General features: G+C 48.4%; 2 protein-coding genes across 4 annotated transcripts in view; one reads left to right on the forward strand and one right to left on the reverse strand.

The window, feature by feature from the left end:
* The window catches only part of LOC144593363 (xanthine dehydrogenase/oxidase-like), a 159,992-nt gene that overhangs the window by 108,409 nt on the left and 37,294 nt on the right, over window positions 1-14,289 (reverse strand). The window lies entirely within an intron of this gene.
* LOC144593861 (uncharacterized) lies at window positions 1,727-8,871 on the forward strand. Of its 2 annotated transcripts, XM_078399981.1 has the most exons (5): window positions 4,708-5,050; window positions 5,269-5,355; window positions 6,601-6,730; window positions 7,232-7,408; window positions 8,287-8,871. In XM_078399981.1, exons 1-4 carry the CDS (start codon window positions 5,015-5,017, stop codon window positions 7,375-7,377), a joined length of 399 nt encoding a protein of 132 aa, XP_078256107.1. In that variant the 5' UTR covers window positions 4,708-5,014; the 3' UTR covers window positions 7,378-7,408; window positions 8,287-8,871. The 2 variants fall into 2 exon arrangements, 1 of the variants encoding a protein (XP_078256107.1); XR_013547295.1 differs by lacking the exons at window positions 4,708-5,050; window positions 5,269-5,355 and adding an exon at window positions 1,727-2,131.

A 14,289-nucleotide genomic window follows, 5' to 3' on the forward strand; every position in this document is an offset into this window, starting at 1 on the left:
GGAATGACCCCTGTGTGTATCCCTCAAGCAATACCACAAAAAACGATAGGTGACGTTTCAGGTCGGAACCAATGGACATGGGGAGAAAGCAGGAATGGGGTACTGATTTTGGATGATCAGCCATGATCATATTGAATGGCGGTGCTGGCTCGACAGGCTGAATGGCCTCCTGCACCCATGTTTTTAACCCTACTTCAGAACCAACACACACTATTTTTCTCCAGAGATGCTGCCTGACCTGCTAAGTTACTCCGGCATTTTGTGTCTATCTTCGGTATAAACCAGCACCTGCAGTTCTTTCCTACGCAACTAGGTAAAAGAAAATGATGATCTGATCAATTACTGCTGCAAGTGATCCCACAAATATAAAATATTCATGCAAAACACTGCACAGGGGGAATCATTTGATCCATCGTGCAAACACCAGCAGAAAAGACGTCTCCAAAGACGTACAGGTATGTAGGTTAATTGGCTGGGCAAATGTAAAAATTGTCCCTAGTGGGTGTAGGATAGTGTTAATGTACGGGGATCGCTGGGCGGCACGGACTTGGTGGGCCGAAAAGGCCTGTTTCCGGCTGTATATATATGATATGATATGATATGATAGGACGGGCCCAACGGGCACACTTGTGCTAGTATACTACTAAAACTCAGATCTTGTATGGTAATATATATGTATGTATATTTGATTTCGCTGATTTCTCCAAAACGGTAAACCGTAGCGCCAAGATTTTTGCGCAGCCTTAATCACCAAGGGGACATCTGCTGGAAAATGATGTTTTTATTTAATTCGGTCGCATATCTTTTAAGTTAAAGAGGTTTTAAAGCGCTGCCCCCCCCCCCTTATTGAAGTTTCTATAGAGGGCGCTGCGGTGCAGCTGTTCTCAGTACGCATGCGCGGAATCTCCTCACTCTGTGCTCAGCACGCATGCGCGGCATCTCCTCACTCTCACAAAGAAAATGGACGCCGTTAGCGGCGCCAGCCCGCGATCACCGGCTCACCTCTCCTCTCTCAACTTGCTTCTCTCCTCTCTCCCACACCCGGGAGAACATCTCCCCGCTATCCCCCCCCCCCCCCCGGGCCTTTAACTGATGCTAAGAGTGTGTCTGGGGGAGAGAAGATGGGGGGGGGGGGGCTGATAATGGGGAATGGGACAACAGGGGTAGTGCGGAGGGGACTTGGTGGTGGGGGAAAGAGGGGTACTGGGAAAAGGGCAGGTCCATATCCCTCCCCTCACCCCCCACTCTCTCCCCCCCCTCCCCTCCCCCCCTCACCCCCCACTCTCTCCCCCCCCTCCCCTCCCCCCCTCACCCCCCACTCTCTCCCCCCCTCACCCCCCACTCTCTCCCCCCCTCCCCTCCCCCCCTCACCCCCCACTCTCTCCCCCCCTCCCCCCTCACCCCCCACTCTCTCCCCCCCTCCCCTCCCCCCCTCACCCCCCACTCTCTCCCCCCCCTCCCCTCCCCCCCTCACCCCCCACTCTCTCCCCCCCTCCCCTCCCCCCCTCACCCCCCACTCTCTCCCCCCCTCCCCTCACCCCCCACTCTCTCCTCCCCTCACCCCCCACTCTCTCCCCCCCTCCCCTCACCCCCCACTCTCTCCCCCCCTCCCCTCACCCCCCACTCTCTCCCCTCCCCCCTCACCCCCCACTCTCTCCCCTCACCCCCTCACCTCCCACTCTCTCCCCCCGTCCACACCTCCACCCCATCTCTCATCACCCTCCCCCCCTCCATCCTCAACACCTCCCTCCCTCCACCTCTCCCTCCCCCTCGATCCCTCCACACCTCCCTCCCCCAAACCTCCCTCTCCCTCACCCCTCCCCCATCCACTCCCTCCCCCCTCCCAGATACAAACCCTAAGAGGACGGGCCAAAGGGGAGAGTAAGAGTGGGGCTGGGGGAGGAGAGAATGGGGGGTGTGGGGACAGGCCCAACGGGCCCGCTTTGAACGGGCACACTTGTTCTAGTATCTATCTATATAATACTAAAACTCTGCGGTCCAACATTCCGTATGTATGTATGTATATGTGTATGTACGGAAGATTACTTACAAACCCTACTCCTCCTAGACGGTACACCAAAGCGCTACGATTTTTGTACCGCCGTATTCACCATTAACCTGGGCAACTATTGTAAGTACTTTCGTTCAAATTGAAGCTACCTTTTTAAAGCTAGAGAGATATTAAAGTTTAAATTTTTCATTTCTAACCCTTTTCTTCAAGGGGCTACATTTGTTTCCAAAAGTTTCCAGAAAAGGATTTAGTTTTCAGCAAGGATTTAGTTTTCAGCTTGTGACGGCTACATTGTTTCGAAAAGCTTCCAAGAAGTCTTTTTTGTTATTGCAAGTCAAGTCAAGTCAAGTCAGTTTTATTTGTATAGCACATTTAAAAACAACCCACGTTGACCAAAGTACTGCACATCTGATTAGGAAAAAACAAACAAACATCTGATTAGGGAAAAAAAAAAAGAATGAAGGCTATAGTGGTCACTTGACATACACAGATCAGGAGGACGGGCCCAACGGGCACACTTGGAGAGTAAGAGTGGGGCTGGGGGAGGAGAGAATGGGGGGTGTGGGGACGGGCCCAACGGGCCCTCTTTTCCGGGCCCAACGGGCACACTTGGAGAGTAAGAGTGGGGCTGGGGGAGTGAGAATGGGGGGTGTGGGGACGGGCCCAACGGGCCCTCTTTTCTAGTATACTACTAAAACTCAGATCTTGTATGTATATATATTTCACTGATGTCGGCTGAATACGGCAATTGCGGCAAAACGGTGAAATGTAGCGACACGGTTTTTGTACCGCCTTAATCACCATGCGGTTTGCTGCTGGAAAATGATGTTTTTGTTTAATTCGGTCGCATTTTTTTAAGTTACAGAGGTTTAAAAGCGCTGCCCCCCCTCATTTATCGAAGTTTTGACAGAAGGGGGGCGCTGCGGTGCGCCTGCGGTCAGTACGAATGCGCGGAATCTCCTCACTCTGTGCTCAGCACGCATGCGCGGCATCTCCTCACTCGCACCAAAACAATGGACGCCGTTAGCGGCGCCAGCCCGCGATCACCGGCTCACCTCTCCTCTCTCCCCTTGCTTCTCTCCTCTCTCCCACACCCCGGAGAACATCTCCCCGCTATCCCCCTCTCCCCCGGGCCTTTGAATGATGCGATCTCCCGCACCCCCCCCCCCCCCCGGACCTTTCACTGAAAGCCGTTTCTTCAATTGCCTTCAGCGTGTGACGTCAAAAAACTCGCCCAACCCCCCTCCTACTGATTTATTGAAGGCTTTCAGCGTGGCACCTCTCCTCTCTCCCCTTGCTTCTCTCCTCTCTCCCAAAATGATGCTAAGAGTATGTCTGGGGGAGAGAAAATGGGGGGGGACTGAGAATGGGGACCGGGGAGTGGGACTCCGCCCAAGGGGAGAGTGTGGGGAGAGTAAGAGTGGGGCTGGGGGAGGAGAAAATGGGGGGTGTGGGGACGGGCCCAACGGGCACACTTGTTCTAGTGTATTTATAAAATCTCTCTGGCTTGTCCTTACTGCTGTCTGCCAGAGCTATCTCCTGGCCCCTTTTTGCCCTTCCTGTTTTCTTTTTTAGTCTGCTCATTTGTCCCCGAAACTCCTCCAGGGCTACAGTTGATCCAAGCTGCCTATACCTGTCCCTTCTTATTCTTATTCTTGACCAATCCCACAATCTCTCTCATCAGCCAAGCTTCCTGACGTTTGCCTGCCTTGCTCTTCACTGTAGCAGGGACATGCATATCCTGAGCTCTTGTCAGCATTCTTTAAAAACATCCCACTTGACTGATGTTCCTTCCCCTCAAATAACTGGCTCCAATCAACTTGAGCGAGACCTTCTCTCATACCCTCAAGGTTGGCCTTACCCCAATTTAGCATTGGAACACGTGGGCCCTCTCTGTCCCTATCCATAACTATCTTAAGCCTAATCGAACAGAGGTCACTGGTCCCAAAAAGGCTCCTCCGCGAACACTTCATTCACTTGCCCTTCCCAATTTCCCAAGACTATGTCAAGTGTGGCCCTCTCACATGTGGGCCCTGTACATATTGCTGGAGCAAATTATCCTGAACACTTTTGAGAAATTGCACCCCATCGGAATCTTTCACACTATGATTTACGAGAATGATCCCAGGAATGAGTGGGTTAGCATATGATGAGCATGTGACATGGCTGGACCTCTGCACACTGCAGTTTAGAAGGATGAGGGGGGACCTCATCGAAACTTACTGAATAATGAAAGGCTTGTAGAGAGTGGATGAGGAGAAAATGTTGCCACTAGTGGGGGAGTCTAGGAGTAGAAGTCATAGCTTCAGAATAAAAAGACATTCCTTTAGGGAGAGGAGGATTTTTTAAAATCAGAGGGTGGTGAATCTGGGGAAATTATTGCCACAGGAGACTGAGGAGGCCAAGTCAATGGATATTTTTAAGGCAAAGATACGTTGATTTTGATTGTCAGCAGTTATGGGGAGATGGCAGGAGAATGGGGTTCAGAGGGGAAGATAGATCAGCCATGATTGAATGGCAGAGTACACATGATGGGCTAAATGGCCTAATTCTGCTCCTATCACTGATGAACTTATGAATGATGATGATAATTTCTTGTCACTTGTGCCTGGTTAGGGGCAGTAACATTCTTTGTTTTTCCATACAATGTACACAACAGAGTTGCCACAGAGGTGCGGCAAAGTTACATACAGAACTCATCCCTTCTTCGTCCCCCACGCCGGGTCCCCCTTAGTTCACGGCGACACGACCCGTCCACCTCTGCCGGACCACGAGACACTGACCTCGGCCCAAATCTGTCCTTGGCCCAACCTCCAGGCTCCAACTCATCTTCGAAGGCTGTGGAGGCCAAGTCAAAGCAGAGATGGATAGGTTCTTGATTAGTACAGGTGTCAGGGGAGAAGGGAGAAAATAGGGGGTTAGGAGGGAGAGATATATCTGCCACGATTGAATGGCGGAGTAGACTTGATGGTACGAATGGCTCAATTTTGCTCCTAGAACCTAATGACCTTACGAAAATCCAACACTAGCTTGGAGCAGGTACAATGTTTGCATTCTATGTAAAAGTTGACTTTGTAGATTGGAATTTACATTCAAATCATCCCCCATTAAACAATATAAAAAGGTTTGAGCTCAGGGCTCAGACAGTAGCTCCAGCTGGAGGTGTGGAGAGCGACTGGGTGCATCCAACAGCGACCAGAACTGAGCCCAAGATGCTGGGACTCTGTTTAACTCTCTCTGTCCTCCTGGGGCTGCAGGTTGCAGGAACAGGAGCAGAGGACTATGTGGAAGAGGTGTGCAAGAGCACGATGTGTTTTCCAATCATAGAAACCATTGATTATGGTGTAAGTATTATTGTGGAAAACTATTACCTGTGGAGGTGTTTGTCACCATTTATTTTCCCAGTGATGGTGAGGTTCCGTGTGCCGTACAATCTGATACTGAGTGCAACACGTCCTCTCAGGAGTTAGTTTACTATAGTCTATTACTGTCATGTGTAGCAAGGTAAAGTGAAAAGCATTTTGTTGCCTGCTATCCAAACAAAGAAAAAGACTATGCATGATTACAATCAAGCTTGTGGGCGGCACGGTGGCGCAGCGGTAGAGTTGCTGCCTTACAGCGTTTTCAGCACCAGAGACATGGGTTCGATCCCAACAGCCGGTGCTGCCTGTACGGAGTTTGTACGTTCACCCCGTGACAGCGTGAGTTTTCTCCGAGATAATCTGTTTCATCCCACACTCCAAAGGCGTGCAGGTTTGTGGTTTAATTGGTATAAAATGTAAATTGTCCCTCGTGTGTCTAGGATAGTGTTAATGTGCGGAGATTGCTGGTCGGTGCGGACTCGGTGGGCTGAAGAGCCTGTTTTCGCACTGTATCTCTAAACTAAACTAAATTCTACAGAGGGTGCAGATACAGGATAAAGGGTCTAACATTTAGTATAAGATAAGGTCTGATTAAAGATAGGCCACAGGTCTCCAATGAGGTAGATGGGTGGTTAGGACCACACTCTAGCTCATGAGAGGATGGTTCAGTTGCCTGATAACAGTTGGGAAGAAACTGTCCCTGAATCTGGGGGTGTGCGTTTTCAAATATCTGTGCCTTTTGCCTGATGGAAGAGGGGAGAAGAGGGTGTGACCGGGATGAGACTGGTCCTTGATTATGCTGCTGGCCTTGTTGAGGCAGCGTGAGGTGTAAATGGAGTCAATGGAAGAGAGTTTGTGTGATGGTCTTTATACACCACCACCAACACCCTTCCTCTCTAGAAGGGATGTACTCTGGGCTCTATCTACATCTCTCTAAAATTTCTCGGGGTCTTGGATGAAGCTGTTCCCAAACCATGCTGTGATGCATCCCGATAAAATGTTTGCTACGTCACATCTGTAGAAGTTGGTGAGGGTTGTTGGGGACATGCCGAACCTCCTAAACCTTCTAAGGAAGTGGAGTGTTGGTGTGCTTTCTTGGCCAGAGCTTCAATGTGCCTGGTCCATCAGAACATGGAGACTGTGGACTGATCAGACTGCCAACACAGACGCTGCCCCTGAATCTCACCGCTGGTCTTTTGTCTCCTCTGTTTCCTTTCACCACTCTAGACTTATGGAGAATACTATCTCCCAGAACTGAAGTGGCTTTTTATGTTTATTAATGGAACAGATTTGAAGACTGCAATTGACACGGGCCTGGACAAGATTTTTGATTATTCACATTTGAATAACGCTGCAGGTACGTTAGATGTTTGTTCAATGTTACAGCACAGAACGTATCTTCCTGGGGGGCGGTGAGAAGATCCTCTTGTGACTGAGGCGGGGGCTCAGTGGGAGGGAACTCCACTGTGGGGAACACTGGGCAAAGGCACAATCACGCAGTTTCACCGTGTGTCCAGAATGGTGTGTGTGTGTGTGTGTGTACATATGTGTGTGTGTGTGTGTGTGTGTGTGTGCGCGCGTGTGTGTGTTTGTGTGTGTGTGTGTATAGATGTAAATAGGTGAGTGGGCGTGTGTAACAAAATTAGACTGAAAAATACTGATTTGAAAGGATAATTTAGATATATGTTTACTGATTTGATGAGGTGGGATATTCCTTTTGCCCAGACATACTGCCCAACTCGCTGAGACAGATTTAACGTTTCAGGTCAATGAAGTGCATCAGAACTCCACCAATGACCTTTGCCATCCTGAACAATCCCCACGTACACTCTGTAATTGAGAATTGTTCTCTCCACAGAAACGATTGTTCCCATCTCTGCTCCTTGGACAGTTGACATCGAACTTGATGCCAATGGCGTTTTAAGTCAGGAATATGCAATCAGCATATCTCTGCCGGTTGAAGTCGAAATTCCACCTGAACCAAAAGACTCATCAGTCATGTAGTCCATCGTACGGGGTATTTTATGTACGGCAGGTGAGATTTGTTGGTGTTTATCCTGTTGAATAGTTTATTGAATGTTGCACCACAGATAGGTAGTGCGGTCAAAAGGGCTTTTGGCACATTGCCTTCATCAGTTAGGATATTGTTGGGAGGTCATGTTGCAATTATATAAGATGTTGGTGACGCCACATTTAGAGTATTGTGTTCTGTTCTGAGCATCAGGTTGTGGGAAAGACACTGTCAAGCTGGAAAGGGTGCAGAGAAGATTTATGAGAATGTTGCCAGGACTCGAGTGCCAGAGCCAAAGGGATAAGTTGAGCAGGCAGGCTAGGACTCGAAACCTTGGCGTGCAGGAGCTTGAGGGGTGATCTTATAGAGGTGTACAAAATCATGAGAGGAATAGATCGGGTAGACGTACAGAGTCTCTTGCCCAGAGTATAGAAATCAAGAACCAGAGGACATACAGTAGGTTTAAGGTGAAGGGAGGAAAAATGTAATCGGAATCTGTGGGGTAACATTTTCATACGGAGGGTGGAGGCTGTTTGGAATGAGCTGCCAGAGGAGGTAAATGAGGTAGGTAGCTTCACAATGTCAGTAAGAATTTCATTGTTCTATCTGGGAGAGATGACAATAAAACATTTTTGACTCTTGACTCTTGAGTGTTTTGGAAACATTTTGGACAGGTACATAGTTAGGATGGTTTAGAGGGATATGGACCAAATGCAGGCTAGTCTAGATGGGACTAGTGTAGATGGGGCATGTTGGTCGGCATGGGCAAGTTGGGCCGAAGGGCCTGTTACCCCGCTGTATGACCCCGTGACTTGATGACTCTATGAGTCAGCAATTGGGAAAGGGTTACATCGTTCATTTAACCGAGGAGCTATTCAATATTTATTCCAAATTGTTCACAGGACATATCAGGAGGCAACTGAAGACTACGGGCATGTCATCAGTGAATTCAAGAAGGACTTGGAAAAGGACGGGCGTTCCTTTTACAGCGAATCTGTCTATCTGGAATGGTTCAGCAAACATGGAGAATTTCGGATTTGGTTCCACAAAAAGTAAAACAGAATTTATCTCTCAGATGTTCTGTAACATTTGCAGATTTTAAAACAGTGGGATGTGCTAAACTCTATTCTTAACTTTAACAAGGCTCTCCCAACGACTTCAAGTCGATGGGTATTTTTAAGGTGCAGATTCACATATTCTTGATTAGTACGGGTGTCGGGGATTATGGGGAGAATGCAGGAGAATGGGGTTAGGAGGGAGAGATAGATCAGCCATGATTGAATGGTGGAGTAGATTTGATGGGTCGAATGGCCTAATACTGCTCTGAGAATTTATGAACATGAACAACATGTGGTCTGCAATGTGGAGAGTGTAATCCCTGGGTGCTGTAGGAAAAGCAACTCATTGACTGGAGGAGCTACTAGTGGGCCATTGCTCCTGTTAACACCAGTCCATTCTCAGCTGCTCTTGCGGCATTAATAAGCCGTTGTCTTTAGATTCTTTGCGTGTGCTTTGTTTTCCAAACTGCTGGGAATGTATTCTCACTGTGAAATAAAGAGGGTGATGCATGACAACACTGGGTCTCCGTGTCGATTCTTACTCAGAAACTGAGCTGGTCACTGATCACATCTCCAGTCCCACAGTGAGTCCTTGGCTCAGCACACAGTTGGGGAGATGCATGATATGTTGCCCTTCACTGAAGGAGGACAAAACCGACCTGCTCCAGTTGTGTACAACTCTGTTGACACCACGATTCCTTGGACTCCAGTCATAGGGTAATAAGTCTGTCCTCAAAATCCTATCTCCCAATTTTAGTCCGCAGTTAATCAAACAGTACAGTTAATGAAAGAGTATAAATTTAGTAAATAAGGAACTGCAGATCCTGGTTTATTTTAAAAAAGACAAAAAGTGCTGGAGTAATCAGCGGGTCAGGCAGCATCTCTGGAGAACATGGAGAGGTGATGTTTCGGGTCAGGATTATTTTTCAGGCTGATTGTGTGTGGGGGGGGGGGGGAGGGGGGGAAGCTGGAAGAGAGAGGGGCAGGTTATGGATGAACACAGGTGAGGAGGGGGGGGGGGGGGGGTGAGAGGGAGATGGTTGGAACAAAGGCCAGACATGAGAAAATAACAGAAGGTGAGACAAACGGATTGAAGAGTTTAGAATTGTGAAGCCAGAGGATGTGATGGAGGGGGAGGGGAGAAATAGGTGGGGCACAGGAGGGGGAGGGGCAGGGAAGAAAGGGGACGGGGGATGGGGGAATCTGAGGAGAAAAGCAATAGGTGACGTTTCCGGTCGAGACCCTTCTTTAGACCCAGTTTACACCAGCATCTGCAGTTCCCTCCCACACACAGAGGTTGCCTAACATTGGAAAATTCAATGTTCACCCCATTGGGTTGCAAGCTGCCCAGGAGTGCAGAGGCGATTTGCGAGGATGTTGTCAGTACTTGAGGGGCTGAGCTACAGGGAGAGGTTGGGAGGCGAGGACTTTATTCCTTGGAGCGCAGGAGGATGAGGGGGTGATCTTATAGAGGTGTATAAAATCATGACGGGTCAAACATGCAACATAGAATATGGAATAGTACATCACACTGTTTGTTCCAAGACCAACTCTCACCTGCATGTACCTAACCCAGATCGACACCTAGTCCTTAAGTAGGGTTCCAACCCCAAACATCACCTATTCCTTTTCTCCAGTGATGCTGCCTGGCCGGCTGAGTTACTCCAGCATTTTGTGTCCATCTCCGGCATAAATCGGCACCTGTAGATCCTTTCGACACATGATCCATATCCCTGAATTCCCTGCATATCCATGTGCCAATCCAAAAGTCTGTTTAATGGCCACTATTGTATCTGCATCCACCACCACCCCCAGCAGTTCCAGGTAGTTATCATCTTCTGTTTAAAAGAACTGCACATCTCAGAGAATCAACGAGTGTGGAAATAGGCACATCGGCCCAGCTTGCCCAAGCTGACCAACATGCCCCATCTACACTAGCCACACCTATCTGCATTTGGCCCATATCCCTCCAAACCTATCCTATCCATGTATCTGTCTCAATGTTTTTTAAATGGGGTGCCTCAACGACCTCCTCAAGCAGTTCATTCCATACAAACATCACCCTTTGTGTGAAAAGGTTGCCCCTCAGATTCCTATTAAATCTTTTCTCCCTCACTTTAAACCTATGTCCTCTGGCCCTTGATTACCCTACTCTGGGCAAGTGTCTCTGTGCATTTGCCCGATCTGTTTTGCCTCTCATGATTTTGTACACCTTTATACAATCACACCTCAACCTCCCCTGTTCCAAGGAATAATGTCCTCACCTCCTCAACCTCTCCCTCCAGCACAGGCCCTTAAGTCTTGGCAACATCTTTCAACTTTCCCCTCCCATGTTCAATCTATGTCCTCCAGTCTTTGACACTACCTGACATGTACAGAGCCACAAAAAGCTGGAGTAACTCAGCGAGACGGGCAGCATCTCTGGAGAAAAGGAATGGGTGACTTTTCGGGTCGAGACCCTTCTTCCGACTGGTTAGGGATAAGGGAAACGAGAGATATAAACGGTGATGTGCAGAGATAAAGAACAATGAATGAAAGATATGGAAAAAAGTAACGATGATAAAGGAAACGGGCCACTGTTAGCTGTTTGTAGGGTGAAAACGAGAAGTTGGTGCGACTTGGGTGGGGAGGGATGGAGAGAGAGGGAATGCCGGGGCTGCCTGAAGTGAGAGAAATCAATATTCATACCACTGGGCTGGAAGCTGCCCAAGCGAAATATGAGATGCTGTTCCTCCAATTTGCGTCCAACCTCACTCTGACAATGGAGGAGACCGAGGACAGAAAGGTCTGTGTGGGAATGGGAAGGAGAATGAAAGTGTCCAGCAACTGGGAAAGCAGGTAGGTCCAGGCGGACTGAGCGAAGGTGTTCAGCGAAATGATCGCCCAGTCTACGTTTGGTCTCGCCGATGTATCAGAGTCCACATCTTGAACAACAGATACAGTGGATGAGGTTGGTGGAGGTGCAAGAGAACCTCTGCCAAACCAGAAAGGACTGTTGGGGTTCCTGCCTGTACCTCCTCCCTCGACTCTGTCCAGGGATGTTGACAGTCCTTTCAGGTGAGGCAGAGGTTCACTTGCACCTCCTCCAACCTCATCTACTGTATGCTTGCACATTAGTATTCTCCCCACTGATCCCACTGTCTTCCATGTCCTTCTCCTTGGTGAAAACAGATGGGAAGTTAATGTTTAGTACCTCGTCCACACTCTCTGACTCCAAGCAATACTTAAGAGTCTGAAGAAAGGTCTCGATCCGAAACATCTCCTGCTCCGTTTCTCCAGAGACGCTGCCTGTCCCACTGAGTTACTCCAGCACTTTGTGTCTATCTTTAATGTAAATCAGCATCTGCAGTTCCTTCCTGCACATTCTGTCCTTTATCCTGAAGTGGTCTACCTTCTCCATGGTTAGCCTCTCGTTTTCAATGTAGGTGCAAGAACCTTTGGGATTTTCTTTAATCCGACTTGCCAGACTTCTGGCCCTTCTCACACATTTTAGTTTCTTCCTCCTTTCTTTCTATTCCTAAAAGGCCCTGTTCAATTCCATCCTCTTGAATCTTGAAGGTGCTTCCTTTTTCTTTTTGCCCCAAAGATGACTTGGATAAGGTGAAAGCACAAGAGACTTTTCCCCTGGGTGGGTGATTCAAGGAGGGCACAGATTTAAGGAGAGGGGAAAGAGTTAATAGGAACCTGAAGGGCAACTGGGACAGGTTTGGAGGGATATGGACCAAGCGCAGGCAGGTGGGACAAGTGTAGCTGGGACATGTGGGCCGGTGTGGGCAAGTTGGGCCGAGGGGCCTGTTTCCACACTGTATCACTCTATGACTCTAACTTATATCTGAATGTATACATGATTCACTTAATTTGCACAAGGATATATCGGGAGTTGAGGGGCAAGTTTTGCACATACTGGATGGTGGAAATATGAAATTAGCTGCCAGTGGAGGTAGTTGAGGCAGGTACTATAACGAGATTTAAAAGACATTTGGATAGAAAAGGTTTAGAGCCATATAGGCCAAACACAACAGGCAGATGGGACTACCTTGGATGGGGCATCAAGGTCGGAATGGATGGGTTGGGTCAGGAGGCTTGTTTCCGTGCTGTCTGGGTCTTTGACTCTAGGACCCCAGAGACAGAGAGTGGCATGGTGGCGCAGCGGTAGAGTTGCTGCCTCACAGCACTAAACATCCGGGTTCGATCCTGACTATGGGTGCTGTCTGTATGGAGTTTGCATGTTCTCCCCGTGACCTGCATGGTTTTCTCTGGGTGCTCTGGTTTCCTCCCACACTCCAAAGAGTGTGTAGGTCATTTGTAGGTCAATTGGCTTCGGTAAAATTGTAAATTGTCCCTGGTGTTAGTGTGAGGGGGATGAGGGTGAATCTGTTAACACATTGGCCTCATCTGCCAACTTAGAATGCATTTGAGGGATGAGGATCTTCTGTGGGCAAATGGGCTATATGACTATGACTCTCTGACACTTGTGCTGAAGACTCTTGGACAGATATAGGTACTGTATATCCATACTCTTGGATAGGAAAGATTTAACATTAGGGAGCTAGCATTTATTTCAAGAGGGCGTATACCAAAATGCGTACGTAATGCTGAGGCTCTATAAGGCATCGGGAAGGCCGAGTTTGAAATATTGTGAGCAATTTTGGGCCCCATATCTGAGGAAGGATGTGCTGGCTCTGGAGAGGGTCCAGAGGAGGTTTACAAGAACGATCCCAGGAATGAGTGGGTTAACACATGATGAGCGTTTGTCGGCACTGGGCCTGCACTCGCTGGAGTTTAAAAGAATGAGGAGGGACCTTGTGGAAACGTACAGAACAGTGAAAGGCTTGGATAGAGTGGATGTGGAGAGGATATTTCCACTAGTGGGAGAGTCTAGGACTAGAGGTCACATTCTCAGAATTAAAGGATGTTCTTTTAGGAAGGAGATGAGGCGAGATTTCTTTAGTCAGAGGGTGTTTCCATGCCGTACGACTCTATGGCTCGACACAAATCCAGACTCAAAGCAAGACATCCACAAACCCAAAGGATTACCCGAGATGTTTGCTGATGATACAAAAGTAGGTGGTTTTGCAGATAGTGAAGATGGTTGTGAAAAATTGCAGCAGGATCTGGATCGAATAGCCAGGTGGGCTGGGGAATAGTTGATGGAATTTAATGCACAGAAATGTGAGGTGTTGCATTTTGGGACGTCGATCAAGGGCAGGACCTACACCGTAAATAGTAGGCTTTTTGGTAGTGTTGTAGAGCAGGGGGATCTAGGAGTACAGTTGTATGGTTCCTTGAAGGTCGAGTCGCAGGTAGATTAGGTGGTCAAAAAGGCTTTTGGCATTTTGGCCTTCATCGGTCAGAGTATTGAGTATAGAGGTTGGGAGGTCAGGTAGCAGTTGTATAAGATGTTGGTGAGACCGCATTTAGAGTATCATGTTCAGTTCTGGGCACCATATTAAACATAGAAAATAGGTGCAGGAGGTGGCCATTTGAACCTTCGAGCCAGCACCGCCATTCATTGTTATCGCGGCTGATCATCCACAATCAGTAACCCATGCCTGCCTTCTCCCCATATCCCTTAATTCCACTAGCACCTAGAGCTCCATCTAACTCTCTCTTAAATTCATCCAGTGAATTGGCCTCCACTGCCTTCTGTGGCAGAGAATTCCACAAATTCACAACTCTCTGGGTGAAAAAGTTTCTTCGCACCTCAGTTTTAAATGGCCTCCCCTTTATTCTTAGATTGTGGCCCCTGGTTCTGGACTCCCCCAACATTGGGAACATTTTTCCTGCATCTAGCTTGTCCAGTCCTTTTATAATTTTATACTTCTTCAGAAGATCCCCTCTCATCCT

Source organism: Rhinoraja longicauda, chromosome 5 (assembly GCF_053455715.1).
Source record: "Rhinoraja longicauda isolate Sanriku21f chromosome 5, sRhiLon1.1, whole genome shotgun sequence".
In the NCBI taxonomy this organism is placed as follows: domain Eukaryota; kingdom Metazoa; phylum Chordata; class Chondrichthyes; order Rajiformes; family Arhynchobatidae; genus Rhinoraja; species Rhinoraja longicauda.